General features: G+C 45.8%; 1 protein-coding gene across 1 annotated transcript in view; it reads left to right on the forward strand.

The window, feature by feature from the left end:
* Plxna4 (plexin A4) overlaps window positions 1–27,294 on the forward strand; it is a 454,143-nt gene that overhangs the window by 269,603 nt on the left and 157,246 nt on the right. Inside the window, exon 4 of the mRNA XM_057770711.1 lies at window positions 12,136–12,267. Within this exon, the coding sequence (XP_057626694.1) occupies window positions 12,136–12,267 (132 nt within the window). The remainder of the gene's footprint in view (window positions 1–12,135; window positions 12,268–27,294) is intronic.

Raw genomic sequence — 27,294 nt, forward strand, 5'->3', positions numbered from 1 at the left:
CATTATTGTCAAGTACAGGTTTGAAGCCAAAAATGTCAAACTCGAGACTGGGTTCCTGTGGTGTCTTTTGTACTCTGAGCACTGGTGTCTAGAAGCACACAGACAGGAGAAAGGCTGAAAGAGCACATAAGGAACCCCTGCACCATGGGAACTCTATGAGCAAGGCATGCATGGACAGTTGCTCTAGTATACGGAAGGCATGGACCCTGTCTGGCATTCATTGGGATGGTGGAGGGACCTTCCGTTCTCAGTGACACCTGAGCTGGGTCTGCAGTAATGTGGTGTGCATAGATGCTGCTTCTCACCTTGCTTTGTTCTATCTCTTTATCTATCTATCTATCTATCTATCTATCTATCTATCTATCTATCTATCCATCCATCTATCATCTATCTATCTGTATGTATCTATATCTACATCTATATCTACAACTATATATCTATATCTGTAACTATATCTGTCTCATCTGGTTCTGGAGTTTTCAAGCCTCTTAATATCTCAAAGCAACCCTCAGTCTTTCAGCCAGCAGCCAGGTGGCGTCACGTGGACCAATGTGGCTCTCAATGTGGAGCTATCATGTGGTCCTAAGGCCAAGAGGTTACAAAAAGGGAGACTCCCAATCTTTGTTTGCATGCTCCCCTTTCTGGCTAGCTGATTCTCCACTCCTTAGTCCCAAGTAAACATGGACTGTGTGTGTGTGTGTGTGTGTGTGTTTGCTACACAACAGCACACACATCTGTCCCTGCAAGGAAGCCTTCATGCTCCACAGAAAGACTGGTGCCCCAGCAGCTTGATGAGGCTGTGGGGAAAGGACCAGAGCAGAGCTCATCAGTGAGAGCAGATGTCGAGCTAATACACACTTTCTGATGCTCCCTGGGTTATTTATTTCTCAAGGAAATTGCCGAACAGTGCCTAGGGGATGAGCAACAGTTGGTCTCCCGAAGTTTCCCACCAACAGCTGGGAGCAATATAAGATCAGAACCATGGAGGGCTGAGTTCCTGAGGTTTGGGGTGTTAGGAGGACTGGTGGTCTTTTAGGATGATGCAACATTAGAAGAGGGAAGCTTAGGAGATAGTCACAGGACGTCTAAGAACGCTGGGAACCTTTAGGGTATTTCTCATTATGAATGGAGTGCACACGTTCATTAGTTAATTTAGTAAACACCTATTAAGGAACTGGTGTGTGGTGGCCATTGGGGGCCTTGCTGGGAAGCATGCTTCTGCTGTGTTGCTATTCACATCTTTTGATTTCATTGGCATCTCCACACTAATCAAGCATACTGCATACCAATCAGCTCCAACTCACATGCACATGTTCTTACGCCTGGCAACCAAGAGTGGTACATAATCTACACGGTGAAATCCCCACAGTGATTCTAAGATGGACCACTCTGAGCCCTATATTTCATCTGAGGCCACCCAAAAGACCAAATGCATGCTGAGGCAAGATGGTAGGAGTATGGCTAGATCCATGACCTGTCCTTAAGCCTGACCCTCACAATCTGTCCTTGGGACTTTGACCCTCTGGCATGGAAATTAACATTCAGGAAACGTAAGAGGAAGACAGGAGATCCTTTGGAGTCAGCCAGAGTACATGGTAGTTTTGTTTGATGGCAAAGATGTCACATTCAGAAAGCCGTGGGACTAGGCAGGCATGATTCAAAAGAAAAATCCTAATAGTGCCCTGGGGCCAGTTTCAGAAGGACTGGTGAACTAGACAGGTTGAAGGGGAGTAGAAAGGATATTGAAGAAATATATCTTAGTTAGGATTATATTGCTTTGATAAAACACCATGACCAAAGCAACTTGGGGATGGAAGGGTTTATTTGGCTTACACTTCCACATTGCAGTGCGTCATTGAAGGAAGCCAGCACAGGAACACAAACAGGACGGGAACCCAGGGATAGGAGCTGTGCAGAGTCTATGGAGGGGTGCTGCTGACTGGTTTGCTCACCATGGCTTGCTTAGCCTGATTTCTTATAGAACTCAGGACCACCAGATGGCATCACCTGCGATGGTGGTGCTGGGCCTTCACCCATCCATCACTAATTAAGAAAATGCCCCACAGCCAGATCTTATGGAGGCATTTTCTCAATTGAGGTTCTCTCCTTTCAGAGAGCTCTCGTCTGTGTCGAGCTGATATAAAACCAGCCAGGACATATGGGGAAGGGGCACAGATGAAAGGACTATTTGCAAAAGACCACTGTGTCTTGGAGAGCCTGGGCCTGCCTTGCTTGGGATGGTTTACGTTCCACTCTTATTGGGAAAGATGGGGAGGGAGGGACCAGGAAGATTCTTGGTTTCAGTGGGGTGCTGCTCTAGGTTGATGGTGTCCATATGTAAAAGAGGGGCTAAAGGCAGAACAGATTGGGTACAGATGAGGACAGAGGCATCCGCCAAGACACCAAGGAAATGGGGTTTATACCCAGAGACTGGAGGATCCCAACTGACTGGTAAAGTCAGGGGTATAAAGGTGTAAGCCTAGATGAAACCTTGAAGGCTCTCTTTCCCTATCCAGTTCACACTTGTCATGTCTACTCTGTGCCCAGCTAAGTGCTGTCACCTTCCAGCTTTAGTTAGAATTTGACCGTTTCTGATATAGCAACAGCAACAGCAATGCTGCGCCAACTGGGCAGGGTACCATTTCTAGGCCACGTCTATTTTCCTGAGCTTCCAGCTAGAGAGGCATCTTCTGGATCCATGTAGAGAGTGCTGGGTGCTCCTCATGTACACAGTCAATGAGAATGCCGTGGCTTTTCCACATTAGCCCGTTCGTTATGGGAACTGTGCACATGGCATGTTCTGTGTGTGCACACGGTGTGCATGTTCCTGTGTGCACATGTATGTGGACAGAGGTGAAGCATGAGTCTTGGTCCTCAGATGCTACCAGCCTTGCTTTTGAAAATTAGGTCTCACTGGTCTGGAAGTGGCCAAGGAGACTGGATCTACATGCCCCACATGATCAGTACCAGATTAGAAACAAGTACCACCCTGACCAGCTAGTTTTATGTGGGTTCTGGGGATCGAACTCAGGTTTTAGTGTTTGCAAGGTGAACACTTTATTGACTGAGCTATATCCCTAATCCCGATAGCTGGTTTTTTATTGAAACATGATGGTTACCCCTTTATTAAATATTCTACACGCTTGGGGGCATTATCTTTCTGACACAATATCAATAATGATGAAGGTGTTATTATTTCTACTTCTAACTTGAACAAAGCAAGGCTTGGAAAAGCTTTAGTGGATTGATTCAGGCCACACAGCCTAAAGTGTCAGAGCCAGGACTCTGTGCTTGCCTGTGAGCTTAGCTGCTGTCTGCTGGTATGCCTCACCTCTGAACTCTGAACCTTCATAGGATGGATGGGCACGGTCCATCTTCCAGGGACCAGAAGGAGCTGGTGCATGTTAGGCACATGGCTTGGTACCTGGCTCATGGTAGGTGATGAACTGAGTATCTATCAATTTGTAGTCGTGTTCTGGGAGTGGGAACAATCTGTCCAGCCTCCCATTTAAACAGACAAATGTGAAGAATGGCCAGCAAAATTTGTGAGGGAAGACTACTCAGGACAAAAGGTAGCTAGCAACACCAAGCTTTCAAACCTGTAGCTTCATCATATAGGCTCCCAATGCATCTTTGGGACACGTGGAATGAGGGGACAATTTTAAAATATCCTGTATTGGGAATATGTCAGTCTGAGCCTTCTCGGGTCCATGCTTTAAATCAGCCATGTCAACTTTGTTTTTCATTTCTTCAGATTCTGCACCATCTACAGATGGAGATTTTCTCCTGTGTCACTGCCCATGCGTGTGTGCAGTTCAGAGGGCCAAGGTCCCTGGGTTTATTTTTGCTTTGGACAACACAGGGCAAGAAGGTCTAATGCCTGCATAGAAGACATCACTCAGCCCTTTGAATGTATAATAGGGGACCCAACGGGATTGGTTTTGCCGCCAGTGTTTAGTAACGCGGTCGTGGCGTGGGATTCATGCACACACAGCGCCTGTCTAATTAATTGCTGTTTACAGTCTTGCTGTTCCTTTTGCATTCTCTTTCTCCTGGCTAGAATCAAGAAATCAAAACAAAGAGGCTTCATAGTGCTGTTCTGGGGTAACTTAAACTGTCTATACATGGATGCGAGGTACAAGCCCACTTTCTAAGTCTCAGAACGGAGAGGCACCCCACAACTTGTAGTAGATAGAGTTCACATGGGTAGGGAAATAGGGCACAGTTGCCTACCAAGGCCTGTGGAGGGCAGCTCCAGAATCATCCTGCCTCTTTGTCTTTTAGTTAGAGCATCCCTTTTCATCGCTGTGAAATAGAGAAGTCCTATGTCATGAAGGTGAATAGAGATATTGATAGGTATATTTTTTGTTCGTTCATTTATTTGTTCACTCACACACCAAATATCTCAGTGGCTACTCTGTGGATGGTTCAAGGGTTTGAGAGATATACCCCATAAAGGTGTCTTCATTCCAGCAAGGGGGCACACAGTAACTATAATAACTGAGCACATTGTAGAGTAAGTTATAGGATAACGGATGCTATGGGATAAGAAAAAAGAGGGCCAGAAAAAGCAGACGGGAAGTGTCAGCAAGGGACCAGAGGTTATTTCAAAATCAAAAGCTGTAGAGAATTCAAGGTGCTACTGAGTGAGGCTTTCTCAACAATGTCTTTGGTTTGTAGTTTCATGCATAATGGCAGGAAGTGGGTGTATAGGGGGTGAGGGAAGTCTGCTTTGCAGCAGGTATACTTTTAAGCTCCCAGAGTTGATTTGAACTTGAGACCTCAGTTTACCACCAGAGTTGGCATCTCCTCCCTAGGGACAGAGAAGGAGTAAGGGATTGTCTTCCTAAAGTGTTTAACACCACAGCCAGCCTAAGTACTCAGGCCTCATCCCAGATCTGCCTCTTTCTTTGAGCCAACCTACTATATCCTTCCTGGTTTTTTCTCTTCCTTATCAGAGTTGAAAAACCTGTGCTACATCACTTCCCATGGAATTAGACCAGGGAAGTTCCAAAGGCTCTGTTTGAACTGAGACTTGCTTCTTCCTTGAAGACAAAGCCTGTGTAGATGTGTGGGGGTGTTCAAATAAGTGTGCATACGGAGGTGTGTATGTGTGGTGTATATATATGCATGATGGTTCTGACCACAGTGCCTCATACTTGAGTTGGCTTCTCTAGATCGTGCATTTGACAAATGAGCACCTATTATGTCGCTGACTCTGGCATTCTGTGGTGTAGTTGGTTTTTCCCTCTTCATCTACGTCTGTAACCTTTATGGCAAGATGTTGGGGCAAAGGCCAGAGTTACATCAGCTAGAGCCTGTGATGATCAACTATAAGTTACCACCTCAGATCTGATGGCTCCAGATGTGTCTTTCTGAGAAAATGGGAGTCCTCTAGTACTCCCGAGCACTCAGCCCTTCCCAGGGGCCCTCATCACTACTGCCTCAGTGATACGGCCAGGAAGGTGAGACAGCCAAAGTCCTGCACTTGAGACCTAGGTCCTTCCCCTTCCTCCTTAGGTACTTTGCCTATCCCTGCCTGCCCCAGCAAAACTTAGCTTTGCAAAGTAACTGCTATACATTTTACTGCATAGAGCCTTCTTCAGATTCTGGGTACATGGGAGGCCAGACCATAGTGCTAGCCTGACTTAAAAATGGGGTGTACCACCTGCACTACACCGTCTGGAGAAGTACAGCCTGACCAAACCTCCAGTCTGGGCTCACAGCGAGGAGCTTGCTCCATGCCTCTGTGTTTGAGATCAACGCTCCACATAGAAACTTAAGAGTGGGACAGGGCACACCTCTAAGTTTAACCTGCACCCCCTCCCCTCCATCACCAGTTCTGCCTCCATTTCCCTGCCTTCCAGGGGAAAAAAGGGCAAACAAACTGATTCTCACCTTTTTGTACCTGGACACAGCCGAGCAGCCCGGCAGGTACAGCTGTTCATGGGGAAGCTAGAATAGACTATGCAGGGAGGGAGGAAAAGGGGGAGTGCAGGGGTGGCCCGAGTCTTCAGAGATGAATGGCATTGTTTGCTCATTAGGGAGATTATTTCAAGCAATACGGCAGCCAGAATGCTCTAGTGCAAGCATCTGCCTGCTACTGGGAGACGATATTTATTGTTCAATCCTTCAATGGATGTAAATAAACAGCCCGGCCCAGATAATGTTCCAATAAACAAACAAGCAGCTGCCAGGAGCTCCCTGGATGGGTGACCTTTGTGGAGGCCACCCTGCTGATGTTTCAATAGCAGTCTGCCTGGCAGCTCAGAGACTCACTTTGCCAGGGATGGAGATAGGTGCCTCGCTGACTGGTGGATAGGCAGGGGGCCAGAGGCTGAAGGACAGAGGCTGGCAGCCTAGAAAGATTCTGGGCTTAGAGACTGATTGGCTAGAAGACTGAAGGTGGATAGAGTAGCCGGGACACCCGGCGTAGCAGGTGTGTATGTGTGTCCTTGCTAAGCCACATGGAGGGAGTTGTGCATGGCATGCTCGATGCTGTAATGGAGGTTCCTGTATGGGTCACGAAGGAATGATGTTCAATTGTTAAGTCCTGGTGTGGCCTCTCCAGTTGTCAATACTGAAGTGCATCTGTGTACTTGGTAGTTAGCCCATTACCATCTAATTGTCTGGCTGCCACCTTCTCCCCAGCAGATGTAGCTGATATAGCTGGGAGCCTCCAGAAACCTGCTCCCACAGCAACTGTTTGACTGGTTGGTCCTGTGCCACGAGCAGATGTTATATTTATTTTGACTACCATCCAGGGTATCGGGAGTCCTGCTGTGCAGGAGGCATGCCCAGGGTGTGGGGAGAAAGGCAGCAGTCTGTACAGTAGAGCCTAGCAAGTGCCAGACTGGGTTCGAACCAGGTCCTTGCATCTAAGCGTCTCGACTTCCTTGACTTGAAGGATGCTGTACCAAGGGTTGATGCTTACAGCCCCAAACATTGAAAACATGAGGACTATAAAACACACTGTCATATGCTACAGCTCCCTGGGAGATCCTAGTATGTTGTGGTTGGGAAAGACATATGCCTATGGAAACCCCAAGACGATAAATGCCAAGCTAAATTCTTAGCCAAGTTTCTTAGTAACTGTAGAAAAGAGTGTAGGGATGAGCGCAGTCTCGAACGGCACCATCCAATATGGCAGCCATTACCCACACAGTGAGCACCCAAAATGTAGAGGTCCCAAATAAGGTGTATAGCATCTGCAAAATATCACTCAGATTTCAATGATTTAGGATCAGAAGTATGTAAAAATATCTCATTGATAATTTTGCACTTAAACATATGTTAATGTAATCATATTTGGAACATACTGGGTTAGATAAATGTTACAATCATTAACTTTACTAGCTTTTTTTTTCAAAGTGACCATTGATAGAAAGTTTTAGTAGTATAGATGACCCATATTAGTTGTTTACATATTTTTCTTGTTTAATGTTGGTCTAGAACATTCCAGGGCTCAGACAGAAAACACTTAGATCTGCTTCATTCATTCCATTCTTATGACAGTGTTGAAGAAAAATGCCCACATACCCCCCTCTGATATCATTTTCATATATTTGGTTTTGCCTACTCCTTGCCAGGCTCTTGTAATTTTATGACGCCATTAGTACCATCAATTTTGCTCCTTTGGTTCAGTCTTTTTAATGACCCAAGAGATTTAGTAACCCATGAAGGCTTTTAGGTTACCTGCTATGTGTTCTGATCCAAAGCCTCATGGTCAGATGTGCTGTGTTGAAAGCCCTTTGCCATGCGATCTGTGAGCTACCTGTTACTTGCTATCACTTGAGGCTCTGCTTACCATCCCTGGTTACACACCAAACTGTTGTTCAGACTCCCAGGAAAGAACCAGTGGCAGTGTTTAAACACCTCTGTGCTCATGGACCTCATTGGTATGAACACTCAAGCATTCAGAAGTCAAGCCTCCTGAAAGGCCAGGCTGGGACCACTTTTCCTCTGCAGAAGCTAGCTCAGTCTAGAAAGTCATTCTGCCAATATAGGACACAGAATGCATGAACACATCCCTACAAGAGAGAACTCACAGAGAGGGGATGTAATTTCCTCATTAGTATTTGCTTCAGAGATTAACATCCTCCAATATCCAAATTTGCACCTATGACCACCACACAATTGGTCTCTCTACTTTTTATGCCTTTAAATATAACACCCTTCTTTGTGGATTCTTTCCCACCGCTTAGTACCCACAAGTATCATCTGCATTGTATAAAGTAACAAACCTTGTTTATTTATGCTGACACTCCAAAAGTTTTGGGGTGGCCTTTATACTATGACTGAAGCACAGCCACTGGCCAACAGTCTCCTTCCTTGTCGTGGTTTGAACTGTAGTTGCTGAGCTGCTCATGAGCTCCTAACATCTGAACTGTGTTTCTACCTTCTAAAGCCCATGTGTAGTGGTCAGGAAGATGGCTCTGTGATATCCCGTTAAATACTGCCCTGGGGTACTAGAAGTAGAAAATGTCATACTGGGGTCCCCTTTCTTGATTGTGATGTCTCTTACCTTAATCATGAGTAGCAACTTAGAGACTGTTGTTGGATTAGTAGAGAGTAGTTTTCATTTACTGAATAATTAATCACAGAATGCCAACCATACCCTACTGTCTATGAGCAATGCAATAGAGGTGACCTCTGACCTTGAGTCTCACACCTCCTTATGATAGTTCCTCCCTTGCTGTCAGCCCACAAAAGACAGTACCTCTTCCTGTCCTTCTATCTCCACTGTTGAGTTTTTTATTAGCCACCAAAGCTTAGAATCATCTTTGAAGCTTCCAGCTCCCTTCTCTGGACCATGCCTTTTTTAAAAAAAAGAAATACTAATAGTGGCAATGCTAGTGTACAGGGAGCTCTCGATTTTATTTTTTCATGCAGAAACGTGTCTTTTCCTGCCTCCAAGTCAGTTCTATGTCTTTGGTCAAACTGCCTGAGATCCCGTGGAGACTCATTATTTTAAAATACCATTTCATATGGAGCCTTGTCAAAGGCTTTTGGAAAAACTAAGTAACTAAGAGGCAAATGCTGAGCCAGCACTCGGGAGAGGCCTGGGTTCTAGTCTAGTCATTGTTTCCCACTGAACTTTGGGCAAGATTCCGATCAGTCCCCATTTCTGTTGCTTCATCAATAAAACGAGAAAGATTGCTCTGATAGTCAACATTGTAAAAATTTTACAACTATCTGATGAGAGAGTGTTACTGAAGAATACTTTGCAAGGCCTAAAACGAAAATATAAGGGCTCATTATTTTGAAATTTCACACCATTATTGTCACTCATATGCATATTCTTCCCCTGAAGAACAGCGGTAGATAAAGACTGACTCCTTCACCACCCCCAGGGTAATGTTTGCATAACACAGACTTCTAGGCAGAATGCAAATTTATATTAGCAATAGGATTGAGTTAAGTGTTAGGGTTTGTGGTCCAGTGTAAGGGTTTACTGTGTGTAAACTCATGGAAGCATGGACAATGAAGTTAATCAGGTCTGGACGTGACTCCGTGTCCTTGTTCACTAGATATGCAACCTTGGACAAGTTATTCAGCCTTCCATGCATCACCTGCAAGCATGGACAGTATTAATATTGGCAACAGATTTATGAGATGTAAATGCCAGACATGGTCTGTTCCATGAAGAGTAATTCCTATTTGTCTAGGTAGAGTCTGGAGAGTTGAAAGCTAGTCCATTCTGTCTCAATTTCAGGGCTCTTCACCAAACAGCTAATTTTACAATAAACTTTTGCTCATGTCTTGTGTTTAGTTCTCTAAGGGAATAGATACATGAGTTCTTTTCTTTCTGTAGTTTATAAAGCTGTGATCCGGACTATAGTAGGGGAGAGAAGAGGGGGGGGGGGAGATACCTTCCCAGCTGTTCTCCTACTCTGGCAGAATAGGGAGGGTAGGGAACAAAAAAAGCCAAGCCTATGAAAGTTTGCCCCATTGGTGTCTGTAGGATCCTTGGTTATTCCATATGACGTCTACTGGCATATCACCCTATCCTAAGAGCAGGGAAATTAGAGGCAGGAAAAAGGAGCACTCCCAAGGCACTGAATCTAGCTTCTCATGGGGATCAGACCAAGAGCATGGGGTGGTTCCTATGGGAGCCTGTGTCTCTCAGGAGCCTGAGAGCCGAGAGCAGCCAGGGAGTTCAGCATCATCCTGTTCCCACTCCAGGGCTCCTCCTGACTGGGGAGGAAGCCTGGGTAGGCCACTGGCCACAACCATCACTTCACCTCCCAGGCTGATTCTGTGTGGATTTCTATTTCATTTTGGTTGAGAAAGTGCCTGGCCGATGTGCCCCCTGACGGCTCAGCGGTTGGTTCAGAAATGGAGGGTAGGGGTGCCTCTCAGACACTGAGGCATTTCTACCTCAAAGCTGAGCATCTCTCTTCAGGCTGGTTTTCCGGTTGTTGTTTTCATGAGCATAATGGGAAATCAGCAAAGAGGAGTCTCAATTACATTTATTTGTTCATTTGAAAATAAATAGTGGTCAAGGGATCAAACTCAGAACCACAAAATTAACTAGTATCCGAGTTCAGTGAACTTGGCAGAAATAAATTATTCTGGTGTATCAGTCATCACCAGTTGTGGTGTCCCCTTCCATCATTTAACTCCTCTGAATAACTCTTTTATTCTCCTTGATCTCTTAAGAGTTGAAAATTATAAGGTAACAATTAAAATGACTTGCATAATGGTGGTGCTTGGACCACAATGCGTTCTTTAGTTTTGTTAGTGGAATCGCTGACGCTCCCCCCAGAGACGCCTTGCAGAGCCTTGTATCAGCATCAGATCACCAAGTCCTCAAGTCCAAAGACTCTCCGTTTGCCACATCCTCAGCAGTACTTGTCCCCGCTTACATAGATGGTGCTAGCCTCATGGGGTGGGAAGCCTGTTGAATCGATGTGCTTGCATTTCAGGAAACACAGATGAGCACTGTGTCAGGTTGGGAAGCCCAAGTCTTTTCTAGGTTTGTTCTCAATAACGCAGTGTGTGTGGAGGGGGACATCTCTTCTGGTGGTTTTGACATTGTCTAAACATTTCTAGGAAGGCCTTGCTGGAACCCAGGGGTCATGTAGTCATCTAAACCTTCTTAAAAGACTGAGGATGGCTCATGCCCAAGGCATGTTTTCCTTCCCTGAGACCTTGAATAGAACCCCACAATGAGCTGTTTCAGGACCCACCATATATTTTAAAACCTGAAGTATAAGCTACTAGTTTCTACGGATCAAACGAGATCAGAGATGTGGAACTTTGGGGATCGACTCCTTGAGTCTCTTCCAAAACAGAACAGTAATATCTGGGTAGAAGTCTCAGTGACTAAACCCACATTCATATATTAAAAATACTTCTGCTAACAACCGTTAGCCTTTCTTCTTGTTTTTCTTATGTGGGATGATTCCCTCACCTGAAACTGCCTCACTACTCAAGCCCGGATCCTTCATTCGGATACCAGCCCCGTACTCATCTCTAAAGACTAGTGCTACCTCGGTTAACTGATCCTAAGGCATAGAAAACAGAGACAAAAACCAGATTCTATTCAAAGCTCAGGTTAGTTTTTTCCCTCCTTCCGCCATGAGCTTCCATTAGTAGGTCACGGTGGGCTTCTGTCACTTATGTCTTTGATTTTGGACTCTGAGATCTGCAGAGACAGAGCTCCCTGCCTCTCCCTTGACCATTGGGAGTGTCTCTAGGCTAAAGTTGGGTTGTAAGCAATAGGCAATCTAAAGGCATTGTAGTGGTTTGAATGAGAAGTCCCCCGTAGTCTTGGACATTTAAAAACTTGATTTTCATTTGTTGATGTTATTTGGGGACGCTTAGGAGGTATGCTTCTGTCGGAGGAGGTGTGTCATAGGAGATGGCCTTTGAAAGCAAAATACTTCACCCACTGCTGGTTTGCCCTGTCTGCTTCATGCTTATGGGTTAAGATATGAACCCTCGGCTTCCTTCTGCCATGTCTGCCAGCTAATGCTGAACTTCCCTGCCATCACAGATTTGTCCTTTTCTGTAACCATGAGCCCAGATAAGCGGATCCTTGTGCAAGTTGCCTTGGTCATGGTGTTTTATCACAGTAATAGAAATGTAGCTAAGACATTCACCTCACCTTTTGTCTCCTTTTCTCTGCAGATCCGGGTGGATGGGCCCAAGGGCAATGCCCTCCAGTATGAGACTGTGCAGGTGGTGGACCCAGGCCCTGTGCTCCGGGACATGGCCTTTTCCAAGGACCACGAGCAGCTCTACATCATGTCAGAAAGGCAGGTAAGGCTGTTGAGCTCTGCTCGACATTTGTCTTGCAACGAAACGCTAGCCTGTGGCTCCATAGAAACCTCCAGGAGGCCAGCTGCAGAGAGGTGATTTGATTTATTTGGCTCAGTGTGTTTCCTTTCAGTCATGCTGCCTGGAGACTAGGGCCAGGTCTGCTCTAACAGGAGTGGAATATTTGAAATAGGAAAATATCCACGGGTCTAGAACAAATCCACTGGCTTCGAAATGATGGGGTGGCTAGACTCAAAAACCAACATTTACTAGCTTGAAGAAAAACCCTTAAGTTAGAATCCCAAGTTCTAGATCAGATTTCCCTACACAACAGATAACTGCCTGTCAAAGTCACCTTTCTGGTCCCAAGAGGTTTGTGCGATGGCAAAGATATTACTGTAAGAAACTGAGGTAAGTGAGCATCATAGAAGAGCCAGATGGTTTGGAGAACAGACAGTGCCATGAAGTGAGATGATACATTGTGTGCCCTGAGCACTCCTGGGTACCTCCAATCTTGTGGGACCTCTAGAACATCACATGAACGCCAATCCATGGACAGACAGGGCATAGGGGTGATTTTTGGCTGAAACTAAGTAGGACTTAGCAATATTGGATTTGGTTTTGGAGTTTAGCCAAGTGCTAAGTAAGTTGATCAGGGGTTCTCAGTGCAGACCAGAGACAATATCATATAATTAGAGGTGTTTCCTATAGTCCTCTTCCTCACTGCCCACAGTGTTACTTTCCACAATATATCCCAGAACCCCAATGGTGGGTAGGCACTGCTGGACCTCTGCCCCATTATTTCTAGGGGGTCATATTGGAAGCTGTCCATCTAGTTCATGAATATGGATGCCTTAGCGCTGAGTGACAGAGGCCGTGGCCGTGAGGGACAGCTCTCTCTCTTATTCCTCTTCATCAGTGCGCTTGAACTCTCTGGAGGACCTTGCTGACAGAGTCTAGATTGTTCTGCCTGTCCCAGCTCCACAGAGTGAGGGAGATGAATTCTACATTATGCCGCCCACAGTACTTGTATATTATGTCCTGGAAGCCTACAGTATCCCCAATCCTCTTTAGGAGCCTGATGACTTCTTCTCTCAGTGGGGGGTCTCTGGATCTGCCAGCTTCAGCAATACAGGGATTCATTGTGGTGCCCTTCGGAGGCCGCCATGGCTTGGGGATGGTGAAATATTTTGGATACAATTGGGATGGAATAAGCAGCTGGTGATGAATCCATCCCCTATCTGCGTTTTTTTTGCTTTTCTTAGTGTGATGCCCCACTCCTCACTCTTTGCCTAATTCTACAGTCGTAGGAGATGGAGAGGGCTTTCTTTGATGGAACTGAATTCTTTAAAGAAGGCCCAAGACCTGACTATGACAGAGAACATTTCGACAGGCCTGGCCTGATCTGAAATCCGGAATTTCAAAACCTGGGACTTAAACCATGAAAGCACCTTGAAAGACGTAAAAGCTAAACTACTAGTGTAAAATGATCAGCTCTCTGACAGCGCTGAGCGTGCGTACGCCTCTGCCTTTGAAGAACCCAGCTGAAGACTTACTTGGCTCTGTTCTCATCCAGCACTGCTTGCTCTAGAGTGTTTCCTCCCCACTCAGGTTTGCTGATGAGACAAGCTGGGCACCTGATTGTGGCATACTGGTCGGGAAAGTAAGACAGGAGTGAGAAGGCCAGGTGTTCGTCCATTTTGAGTTGCTCTTCACAGACACCCAAAATCAAAACCAGAGGTCCCATTGCCTGGGTCAGCACTAGTGTCCGATGGGTTGGCAGATTTGTTGTGTAGGACAGTGGCTAAGGGCGCAGGTCCCACAACATCTGAAAACATTAGTTGCTTATCATTGCTGTGAACAAACACCTGACAGGAGCAGCGTAAAGGTGATTTTATAAAGTGGTACAAGGGATATAGTACATTATGGCAGAGAAGGCCAGAGAGGGTCAGTGCGTGGAACTTGAGCGGCTTGCTCATATTGGAGTAGCAAACAGGAGGCCCAGAACTCAGGCTAGATGTGATAATTTGGCTGCAACCCTCAAAGACCTAATTTCAGTCATCTTTGTCCCTAGCTTAGCCCCATGTCCTAAAGAGCCCATAACCTCTCCAACCAATGCCACCATTTGAGGACGACGTGTTCAAACACATGAGCCTGTGGGCACATTGCACACTCAAACTGCAACACTGAGCATCAGCTCTGACTCTCCCATTTGCTAAACAGAGTGTCATGTAAGTTCTGGAGCTCAGAAAGGACCAGCATCCTCTACTGTTATCTAACAGCTGTGTGCCAAACATAAGTGAGGTGACGCTTAGGATATACTCAGCTATGAGGTCAATCCCTGAATTTCTAGCCAGACCCATCCTTAACCGACAGGCTGACCTCATACATACCATTTGAGTTCCCTGTTCTGATTTGCTTTCTCTGGTACTGTGATGAAACACTGGCCAAAACAACTTTGGGGAGGAGAGGATTCATCTCCACCCTTGTTGGGAAGGTAGAGTCCACCGTTGGTGGAAGCCACGGCAGGGACTCAAGCCATGAAGTGAGGCAGAAACCATGCAGATACACTGCTCACTTGTCTGCTTTCTATGGATTGCTCAGCTTGCCTTCTTAGCCATCTGAGGACCATTTGACTAGGGGTGACACTGCCCACAGTGGGCTAGAGCCTCATACATCAACCATTAACCTAACTTTCCTCAGGAAGATGGCCATGGACCAATCTAATGCAGACAGTTCCTCAATTGGGTTCCCTCTTCCCAGGTGACTCTAGTTTGTGTCAAGTTGACAAGTAAATGGCACATTCCCTGACTTGGCTTTATCATCTGGAACCTAAGGGTAACAGTGATAGGCTACTTCACTTGAGAGCTTGAATAATCCAGGAGTGACACGTGCTAGTCTTCAGATTACTATTTTTTCTTCATATGAGTAAAGACCTGAATGAGTTAATGACATGAAATACCAAGGAGATAGTCCTGGGATCCATGTTTCTTTTTTTTTTTTTCTATAAAGCTTCCACTAATGTGTAGTTGAGGGTCATGCACCATATGGACTCTGTTGCATCATCCAGCTCTGCTATCTTGACATAAAGCCGCCATTGATAGCACAGAACCAAACAGGTGCGGCTGTGCACAGTGCCACCTCGTTCATAGAAACAAGTTGCAGACAATAGTCTTACAAAATTCCTAAGTGGAAATATGTTGAAGGATTCCCCTAGCACTGGTACCTTGGTAGAGCTATTGTGTGAAGAAGCTCAGAGAAATTTAGGAAACAAAGTCTTCGCCTGTGAGCTTCAAAGCTGAGAAAAATCAGGCTGTCTTTGGATTGTTGCATCTAAGATCCCTCAGAATCCTAGAATTCCTGTTACCTCTGTAGTTCCTGCTTCTTGATTTCTACCTGGTCCCTCCTCCTCTTTCCTTTGTCTCCTTAATGTTATATTATTCCTTAATGATGATAGTCAGTCCCATGGCTTCACATCTTATCTGGTGCTCTCCACCCAGCCCTTCTCACACAGCTGCTTGCCTTTTTAGGCATCTTCACATACATACCTTCCATATGCTTTCAACTTAACATGCCCAAGGCAAGATTCGTCATCTTCCTCCACAGCATTCCTCACCTGTCGTAATTCCTATCTTAGCTCATAGCAACCAAGTCATCTACCTAAAAACCTTATACCACCTTTGACTTCTTTTTTTAACCCATGACTCTACATTCCGACATATCAGAAAATTTATTGGTTCTAAAATATTTTCAAAATATAATTTTCCATGTCACTGCCACCTACAACCCTGGATCAAGTCTTATATTTTCAATAGACCTCTGTCTACTTTCTCTGTAACCACGTGTTTTCCCAGACTTTCTTCAAGGCATATAACCCAATGTCTTGAGGTTTAACAGAACACGCTGTCGTGTTCTCTACCAGCAAATCTTTCAGCCCCGATGAGAACCCAGAAGTCCTGTGTATCCCTTTTATTCATTCGTCTGGTCGTTGTTTATTTGTTTATTTATTTATTGAAGCAGGGTATTGTGTATCCCACCTGGTGCTTGAACTTGCTATGTAGCTAAAGATGACCTTGGACATCTGATTCCCTCCCCCCCCCCCCCCCGCCCGCCTCTATTTCCCAAATGCTGAAGTTGTAAGCATGTTACTGTTCTAGTTTCATTCCTGTTGCTGGGAAAAAATACTCAGACAAAAACCACTTAGGGAAAAGGGGGTTTATTTGATTTACAATTTCAGGTTCTAGTCCATTATGTGGGGAGGTCAGAGAGGCAGGAGCTTCAAGTTGCTAGTGCCATATTATACCTGCAGTAGAGGCCAGAGATAGATAAATAAATACATGCTTGCTTGACTGCTTGCCCGAATCTTAATTTCTCCATGCTTACAAAACTTAGGACCTTCTGAGTAAGGAATAGTTCTGCCCACAGTGGGCTGCATCTACCTACATCAATTAAGGCAGTCAAGATAATCTCCCCAGACATTCCCATGGGCCAACACAATGTACACAGACCCTCCCTGAGAATCTTTTCCCAGGTCATTCTCGATTTTCTTAAGTTGTCAGTTAAAGGCAACCCTCACAGCTACCATTCCTGGTGAGACTTTGTATGTTCTATGTTCTAGAAATAGCTAACCTCATCAACCCATATCTCACTCTACTCTCCATACCAGCTCTGCAAAAATCAGGGCAGGGCAACTGTTCCAGAGAAAGACATACCCCCAGGTGATAGCCGCTGCTGTGACAATAATTCTCCTGCCTTGAGGTCTTTGCTCTGATGATTCTCATGCCTGAAGTTGTCTCCAGACAGCTACAAGTTGACGTTCTTCCAAACCTTTGTCCAGGAAGTTCTCCTGAGCTCCCTAAATAAACTCCAACCCACTGTCCACCAGATCCAGAAACTAACAACCCCCTACATTCCTCTAATTCTATCCAAGAAACTTAGTCCCTCGTGTTTGCTTCCCATGCCTGTTGTGCCTGTTATTGACTTACGTATCTTTCATGTTTAGAGTGTAAGCACCACGAGAATTGAGATGTTGCTAGGTTTCATCTTTTTAGTTTTTGTATGTCTGCAGGGCTCATTCTCATGCATTTGCCAACCTCATGAGAAAGCCTGAGGAAGTTTCTCCTTGAAGTATAGAGAGGCTCAGACCGCAGCACTCATTTTGAATGTATGCAGCATGCGAGTAGAAGATGGGATGTTTTATCTTTTTAGTTCATGTATGTATCATAGCCCCCCAAACAGTATCTGATATATAAGAATGCAATGTATATGTGTTAAATGGATAAAAGAATGGACAAACAGCTTCAGAAGCCCATGGCCTTGAGTTTCTTGTTTCAATTATGTTGTTCTGGACACTAAAACCTGGCCATAAAACACCTCAGGGTCTACATTTCCCAACCCCATGAGCTGGGCAGACTCACTCCTAAACCCAGTGCAATGGCTGTCTGAATCACAGCCCACTTCAGAGTGAAGGACCTGTGTCCAAGGGAGCTAATGGAGAACCCGTGCCAGAGGAGCTGGTAGTGGAGGTGCCAGCCGTGCTCCACCACATCTGTTTAGAGACACTCTTCCAAGCCTCATTTGGAGCTTTTGCAATTGCAGCAAGGCAGCAGCCTAAAGGAACTTCTGGTTCTGGTGCTGTGTCTCATGCAAGATGCTGTGTCTAATGCAAGAGCCAGAGGAGGCAGCCTGGTGAGCAGTGGAGAGACGGGGAGAGTCTGGAAGTTGTGAGCAAGCTGGCTGAGTTCTCCTACCACCAAAGCTGTCCTGGTCCTCGTGGCATAAAACTTGACTTCTAGACTTAGGCCCTTCACTCCTTGCTGTGACCCTGCCTAAGATCATTTTGTGATCCTTTCCTCGGCTTCCCTTGTGCCAGCCTATACTGTATCCCTGAACCTGTACATTTCCTTAGGTGTAGGACCTTTGTTGTCTCTGCATGCCCCACTAGGCATCCTTGGCTTTCTTTCTTGTGCGGCTGACTACCCATCTAAAGCTGAGTACCTATCCAACACCAGCATCATGGCTCCTTCCTGTCATTCTAGTTCCTTCCATTGCCTACCAGCCTGAATATTCCCTATTGACTTACTTTTTTTTTCTCGGTACCTTGGCATGAGAAGCTCCAGAGGGTAGGGACCTTGTCTCTCTTGTGTCTGGAACCATGGGAGAATGCTTTTCTCAGAGTCCCAGAAACCCTCTTAGTTCATGTGGGGTTGATGTCAGGGATGAGCCTTGGGTCTAACTGACTCCTGGTATGTAGACCGCCTTGGCGAGTTACTCTGTCTATGGTCTGTAACCCGCCTGGCTGGTCAGTTATTCCAGGGTCACGGAGAGGTACCACCTGAAAGACATGGGCGGGAGACAGGAAGAAGGCCAAGCATAGTTCTTGTCAAAGCCGCCGTTTATTAGAGTCTTGGTTGCTGCTTATATAGCCCCTGGATGAGGAGCTTGGGGGGCTGGGGCACGGGATCTTGCCGCACGGTCCAAGCCGGTCACGAGGTCGTTGGCCAGGAGGTTACGATCGGTCAGGTCACGATTCCTTGATCAGGAAGTCACGAGTTGACACACCTAGTTCTCTAGATAGAGTGTGAGGCGGGTTCCACTAACAGATAACTCTCTATTAACAGACAATTTGGGTGTGGGATAGGCTTTGTCAATAAAACAATTCTCAATACAATTGGGAAGTAGAGCCCTCTGCAAACTTCTCAGGGCAATGATCCCTATAATAATTTGGGGGGGGGGGGCATGGCTCCTGACACTGGTAAAGCATAGCCCTTCTCTTGAGGCCTAGGACACTAAAAAAGATTCAGATGAAATATTAAGTCCTGACTTTGGGGTAAGACCCAGGGAGTATTGGTTCTGTGAGCTGTTCAGCAGCTCCAGCATGTCCCTGCTGGGCCTGAGGAATTTGTTTTTATTTTGGTCATTTAGTGAGAGACTAATGCAACAACGGAGGCTCTCTTTTCTAAATGGTGCCCATCCTTGCTTTCCCCAGGATCCTTTTGTGATGTTAACCTCTGCTGCCTCCATCCCATGTATGATACATCAAGGATATACTGTATTCCACTAAGCTGGGGAAAGATTTTATACCGATTTTGTCCTTGTGGTGCACCATGAACCTATAGATACAGAAATCCCAGAGTCTTCTCGCTGCTGTTTGAAGCTCCCCCCTGATTCCAGACAACCTCTCACCATGGGCCAGCTCTCAGTGTGAGGCAGGATGGTAGGATGCTGGTGGTGAGGAAATCTCATGGCAACAGAAAACGAGGTGGGTGGTGATCATACCTGTAGAAGACACCTGCGTATCATAGGCACCTGCACTCTTTCCTGGCTCTGTAATTCCAGCTAAGTTACTAGCCTCCTCAGTCACTTATTCACCCAATACTCAACAATGACTTCCTGAGCACCCGCTGCGAACCAAGCTCCCTCTCCATCTTACGAACTCTGTGCGTCGAGGCACCAAGGTCTTCTTCTTTGAGTAGAATACTTTCCGGAAAGTGAAGGGGTGAGTGAATGGCTTCTGTCAGATAACAGTGAGTACAGCGGCGAACTGAACTGATTTGAGAGTGAAGCAGTGACTTGGAGAGCGACAGAAATCTGCTCTTTGAAAGACAATCCCCAGGGAACTGTTCCTGGGGAAGGACCTTCTGAGCCAAAGGCAGTATAAAATGAGGTAGCAGGAGGGGACAGTCACGGGAAGAATCATCCAGGTAGGGAGGAACATAGCAAGCTCTGAGGTCCTGAGAACATAGAAAGGTTGCAGTGAGAGTGGCGGGCAGTGGGGAGGCCATGGCAGAGAGAGGGGCGCATTTGGGACACAGAGGAACTAGGTGATCATCTTTGTAATCAACAGGACCAATCTGTACATTCAGTGAGGATTAAAAGAGCTACATCGAGAAAATGCTGGTCTTGACATCTGGTAGCCAGACAGCAGTGAGCAAAAATGGGCGCCTTGTTTGATTGTTTGCAAATTGTGCTGTCAGAAGCCAGGACCTGGTTTCTGTTCTCTCACTCAGTGGGCTCCTATCTCTCACTCAGCCACCACTGCTTCCTTTAGAGTGAATGAGTGCTCACTGCCAGGTGTCAATGTCGTTTTGCCACTGTATTCCTGACTCTTTCTGTGTCATTTCTGGCTCTCTCAAATTTCCCTTTTATTCTCCACAGTTCTAAGCATCACTCTGTTGCGTGTGTATACACCTGTAAGAGCATGGGCAACACCTTGTTACTGTCTATCTCTGTCAGCTTCCTCCTTGCTGTGTGCATACATGTGCATGTGTGTGGTATGTGTCTACCGGACCTACTACACCATTAGGGAATTACTGTGTGATTAAAAAATCTGCCAGGATGACGGGAGGGACTTGCAAGGAAATGTCAGCTAGGCAAATCAAAGAGGAGATGAGGTAATGGAGCCAGGAATCCTGGGGTCCTAGAATGACCCCAACAGGAGTAGAAGCATCTTCTGCTAGACAATGCAGGCTCTACTTTTAGAGGCTCTAGAAAGAGAGAGATTTCTCTACCACTTTTACTGTCTTTGCCATCCCACATCACAGCCCTTCCCTGTCTGAGATCCAAGGGCCCCCAACACACGTCCCCAGTAGCTGGAGATCTGCTTTCTATATCCAAACCAACACCATTTTTTATGGTATCCTTTATTTTACTGGCTTCTGTAAAGTGGATGGCATCCAGGTATCTGGGATACCCCTAAGCCTATCTTAACTCCTGAGTACTTGGGGGCTGGAAAATGAAGCTACCCCAGAGAATAAAACACTGAAGGGGCAGTCCTGCCTGACTTCCTCCAACACAACCCAATAAACAAGCATTTAAGACCATTCACCCAGGACTCACTAAAGCACCTACTAAGTGATAAACACTAGCCAAGGTATCTATCCCCTTCGGAGGAATAGATGGATAGCCTTGATTTTAGCAAGAAGCAGCAGCTAAAAAGAGATGAACATAATTCACACCTCACCAGAGTGACTTAGCAGGTGATAAGGGCTGCAGAGGAAGGAAACAAGGCAGGCAGGTGGACTCATAGTCCTACTAGTAGAGAAGATTGTGATTTGACAGTGTTCAGCAAAGGATGTCTGAGAACAGAAGGCATCCAAAAGCATAAAGACAGGCAGCTCCACGTCCTCCCCCCTTCTCTGTTTGATATTTCTTTTAGGTCCCTTGCCTGAAATTTAAGATGCAGAGATGATCAGGCTTTCTTGAAGAAGGGAACTTGTGTGTGTGTGTGGGGGGGTGCCTTTTGATTGTGGCTTTACCCCACACTGATAATTTCTGAGGGAAACGGGTTCAAGGAGAAGGCGGGACTATAGGTGAAGAAAGGGCTGTGGGTCTGGAGAGGTGACTCTGGGTAAGAACAACTGCTGCTCTTGCAGAGGACATGGGTTCATTCCCAGCATCTACCTGGAGCCTTGCAGCCACCTGCAAGTCCAGCTCTAGGAGAGTCAATAACCTCATCTGGACTTCATAGGCACCAGGCACACAAGCAGTACATGGGCATGCATGTAAACAAAATAAAATAAAGTAAAAGTTTTTGTTTGTTGGTTTGTAAAGAAAGGTCTATGCCACTCAGGGCTTAGAATACAAAAGCCTATGGTATTTCTGTCAAGAACCTCCACATATTACAAGGACATGACCGCATTTTTTGTGCCTCAGTGTCCCTAGAGATATTTTAAGTGTATCTAATATGACCTGTCACAATCTTAAAACTAGCATTAAGTTAGGCAATCTTGGACACTAATTAAGTGGAAAATGCTAGTGTAGGGGATAGATTGTTTTTTCAGTTGAAGGTACTAGGCTCCTGATGAAGTGGTCCCCACTCTCTTAGCACTGAGTCTCCTGGATCCTCTCACCTAAGGTGTGTTTGACAGTGATGCTGCCACTATCTCTCCAGCATCCTTCTCGTTCCTGTGGGGGACCAAGTTGTCAGTTCTGGTTTGTCTGGATGCCTGACACCGTGACAAGCTGGTTTGGACGTTTGCTCCTGGCACCCAGACTGGGCCGTGTCTGATAGCTTCTGGGAGTGTGAACTTGAAATGTAGGCTGCAAAGTGAGTGACAGGAAGCTGAGCCACCTCGGGCAGTCACTAAGAGAAAAGCTGTTGCAGCAAGTTTCCCACTTTCACTCAAGTGGAAGCCTTCCTATTGGTCTCTAACGGATCCCAAAGGCTCGCGTGTGTCATTGCTGAGATCTTCTCTCTTCCACCTTCCTTCTCAATCAACAAAGAACATCTCCATTTTACAATTACAAAGCCTCAGCCAGCCAGAGGAAAGGCAATTACCTTTCCCAATTTCCTACAAACCTCGGTGCTGGCATCCTGGATTTCCCAATGTGCCCTAGCCCTTGGAATAGGAACATTCCCAAGACTCTCTGATGGAACACTGTCCTCCAACCTGCTTCCCACCCAGGACTAGCTAGCAGCTTACACAAATAAACAGAAGCAAGAGCCAGGTTGGAAGACAGACTCAGCTCCTATGGTAGACTCTTCCCCAGGTCGCATTTCATAGGGAACTAAGTTCTTTGTAGTAGCAAGCAATGCTGTCAGTCTTTAGCTTCTTGGCAGGGAAGCTATACACACTACTTCCAGAACACACCTAAGAAGGTAAGAGGAGTCCCTAGGGATGAAGAGGCAAGAGTGGATAGATTAAGGTTCACCCCTTTTTCCTGGACAAGATGGCCCCTTAATTTGATCTCTGTTGGTCCTGGCCAACAATTTGGGACTAGATCCTTTTAGCAACATCTAGGGTACCTTGATATACACAGAACCCCAGGAAGAACCAACTGAGATAGGAAGGGAAGCACCCTCCCCACCCATCCACCCATACCTTCCCAACAAATGGGTTTCTCATGTAGCAGCAACTCATGGAGTAGAAAAGTCTCTTAACATCTAAACATGATAAGTTTACATAAGAAAGCATGGCTCTTACACTATTCAAAGAGATAACCAGAACACAGAAGTATGTACTAACTAGACACCATGAGGGTTCATGACTAGACCTTGAACTTGGCTTCTCATCCAGGCCTTCACTTCTCACCACCTCTACTGACCAGAGTGAATTGTCCAAGCAGTTTATGCTCTGGCTTCTTGATGCTTTGGTTGTGAACCTTGGCCGTCAATGGCTGAGCTACCACTCTAGTCCATTCTAGCAATTATTATCATTATTATCGAAGGCTGTATTGTTAGGGGGAAAGACACCTGAACAAACTTCTGCCTGAGACTGAAGCCTAGTTCAGTTCCAGGTACCAACTGCTCTCCAAAAGTCCTGCTTCCTTCAAAGTCCCTTGGGAAATCCCAAGGTGTAGTCTTCCTTCATATGACTGAGCAATGCCTTCTAGGATGTACAGGAATCAAGACCTTGGGATCCTGTTCCATCAGACAAAGCTACGTCACCTCAATGGAACTTGGTGAATATTCCTCTGTTGTTCTGCCCACTCTAGGGAAGGCATTTTAATACATTTGGATCCAGTCCCACTAGATTCCTAAAGTTTTTCTAAAACTGGAAAGCTATATTAGTGTTCACCTCTATAGCCAAAATACCTGACAGAAAATAAGAAAGGAAAGGTATGTTTTGGCTCATGGTTTCACAGATCTCAGTCCGTGTTCATTCAGTTCCATGTGCTTGGGCAGGGGATCAATGTCAGCAGAACAGTGTGGTAGAGGAGAGCTATGCATTTTCTGGATGACCAGGAAACACACAGGGTAATGAGAAGTAGGAAGGATAATATATCTACCCAAGGACTAACCACCAAGGACTGACTTCTTCCAGCCAAGCCCCACATCCTGGTTTCCAAGTCCTTCCAAAATATTACCACCAGCTCGATGGAGAACCAAGCATTTAAAACATGGGCTTGTGGGAAGCACTTCAAAGTCAAACCATAATCACAGCTGAAACGAGTGGCTGACTTCTCATCTTCTAGGACATCTAGATAGATGTGGAAATGGCCTGTTCCCCTTCCCTCTGTCTTGGAACAAGATAGTATACAAAGGCAAAGCACAGGCAGACGAGGGAGGGATGTGAAAACAGACAAGACGAGAATCCTAGATGTTTATCAAATAGGTAGGTTCTGTAAAGGAATGTAACACGTATATGAATATTTATATAAAAATTACTAAAATGGCTTCCATGATAAAGGTGAGTAATCCAATGGCCACCTGCATCCTGGCAAGGTTAAGAATGAAGTCGGTGTTCTGTGTTCTACCTTAGCAGTCCCAATCTGGTACTGAAGGTCAGGAAATTTCATAGAAAGCTGTTGGTCTTCAGTGAATGTTGAAAGTCAAAGAAGCTGAAGCTGAAGTCTGATGTCTGTGAAGGACAGCAACAGCAGCAGCAGCAACAGGGATAGATACCTTCAGCCACAAGAAGTTAAGGCAAGCAGACAAGCAAAACCATGTTGTTCTTCCTTTTAGCTGAGCCAGGCATCAGAAGGTGCAATCCACCCTTGGGAAGGGTCCCTTCTCCTCAGTTAATCCTTTCTGGAAATGCCCTCCCAGATATACTCAGAAGCATGTCTCTCAGCAGATTCCAGAAGTCATCAAGTTGACAATCGGGATTAGCCATCGGGGCTGATGACTGGAGCAAGTGTCGACAGCTTTCTCTCTACTCCTGAGCTCCATTAAGCATCTGTCCCTGGCAATTGCCCTGACAGTCATTCCTTCTCTTAATTTGGTGTCAGCATCCTGGTACTCCAGTTCGCCTGAAGTGCCATTTTTAAAGACAGCCACCTGGGGTGCTACGTAATGCATCGCAAAAGGCGATTGCCATGTGGGCACACAGGGCCCTGGGCTGTGTGGCTGCCACCTCACCTCCTATTCTGTGATGATTACACAGATTTTTCTGTGGGTTTGGGCTTGGTGACTGTGTTAGTCAGCTTTCTGCTGCTGTGGCCTGTAAGAATCAACTCAAGGCGGAGAATTTTATTTTGACTCAGTACTACAGGTTTGGTCCACAGTCACTTGACTTCATTGTCTCTTGGACAATGGTGATGCAGAACACGATGACAGGGAACAGATAGTACAGCAAAAACACTCACTTCATGGTGGTTGAGAAGAAGCCATGGGAGCAGGGACAAGAAATAGCCTTTAAAATGCCTGCTCCTATGGCTTTCTTCCTCTAGGCTCTACCAGCTCACATTTCTGCCATGTCCCTCTTGCCTATTACTATGAATCCATCAGTGAATTTACCTACTGATGAGATCATAGTCCTCCCCGTCTAATCACTCCTGAGGGGCCACACAGTGAACATTGCTGCACTGGGGACCAAGCCATCAAAGCATGAGCTTTGTGGGGGGCACATTTCCAATCAAACCCATAACAGGAAGAGAAATGACAGCCACCAGCAGGATCCTTTATCTCCCCTGTTATAAAGACACTGGCCTGGATTCTGAAGCTCTTGAGATACCACTGGGTCTATCAGTACCCTGGGTGACTCACTTCTTTACCCAAAGCTCCAAGTTTTGGAAGCTAATACACACACCCAAGCCTTGCCCTCCCTATCCTCTCTAAAAGGAAGGAATGAAATTCCATGAGTTCTGATTGACTGGCACCAGAGTTCTCTATGAGACCAGAAATCTTAGATCCTTAAGTACACCGTGTACTCAGTTTGAATATTGATGGGATATTTTCCAAAGTAAATAGGTGCTGTTAATGTATGCCATTGTTCAAGATGACTGCATGGCATTCATGTTGTCATGTGACTTTACCAAATGCAATATAAGAATAAAAGTGCAGATTACAGACGACAGAACTGTACCTCATGTGAGTTCATAAAGTGCATTTGAGTAGGACAAGAAGACAATGGAAATGTGAACTTGAAGCTGACGCGGTAGCTGGATACAGTGGTTTCAAGGGAATGTCTAATGGTAGAAGGTGGGATGAACTGGGTATTTATTTCAAGGCAGTTGAACAGAAGCAGTGGAGAAATGGGGAAAGACTATCCTTTCCTAGCACTGTCTCTACTGGAGCCGCCAGTTTCATGCTGAGGCTAGAGGTGGGTCAGACCAGCACTCCTTCCTGAATCTGTTTTTCCACTTAACCTTGAGTAGGTTATTTTACCTCTGAATATCTAAGATTTCTCTCAAGCAAAATGAGGCTATTTCCATGTCCATGGACTGAGTGGTTACAGTTAATGCGTAATAAAAATTATGCCTATAATTCTTAGAATCCTGGTATGAGTCAGTCTTGGTTTTCGCTTCTATTATTTTCAGACTGTTTGTGATTAAGGTTGTCCAAGCTTTATTGGAAGAATCCACCCAAAATAGTTTTCTTCTGTCACTTATAACCTCGTCCCTGTAGCCTTTGGATTGATATAAGGCCCTGCGATTTGGGGGCCGAGAGTAACCAAGAGCAGACTGGACACTTCCTCAGAGTCTGGGTCAGTGGGTATTAAGGACTCTTCAGCCACCCTTTTGGGTATATACTACCAGCCCTACTTCCCTGAGACACATAGGCCTGTGACTCAGTTTACCACTTGTGCTCAAGGTTACCTTCAGAAGTTCTACTCTCCTGTCTGTGAGACCAGGAGCTGCACAGTCGTTTTTGTTAAAATGCCAGGTCTGAGGGAGCAAAGGACCCTGCATTGTAAGAGACCTTGCCCATGGTCCTGCCTGGGCACAGGGTTCATCAGCTGTCAATCTAGCATTTCCCAAATTTTGCTTCTTAGAACTAAGGAATAGAACTAAAGAAAGTTTCTTTGATCAGCTGCATCTGGGGAAATCTGAGTTGAGTAGATAACTCCACAGAAGCGTTTCTGGAATATTTAATAAATTAGTATTATGAAGTTGCAAACTCCACTGACCATGTGGGAGGCAATGTCACTCAAACATACTTGGCCGCAGCACTCAATTAACCAGGAGCCCCGAGAGCTGGGGGTGCACTGAGGGACCCTTGCTAGGGAAGACTGAATTCTCTCTTCCCAGCTCCTGTTGGTTCCTCTCTCTCCTTGCTGTCTAGTTATCCTGGCTTTGACCTGGACCCTGCTCATTCTTTATGATCTAATGTCTCCCGGGCACAGGGGGACTTTCAGACCACAGCCC

The sequence above is a fragment of the Chionomys nivalis genome, chromosome 1 (assembly GCF_950005125.1).
Source record: "Chionomys nivalis chromosome 1, mChiNiv1.1, whole genome shotgun sequence".
Taxonomy (NCBI): Eukaryota; Metazoa; Chordata; class Mammalia; order Rodentia; family Cricetidae; genus Chionomys; species Chionomys nivalis.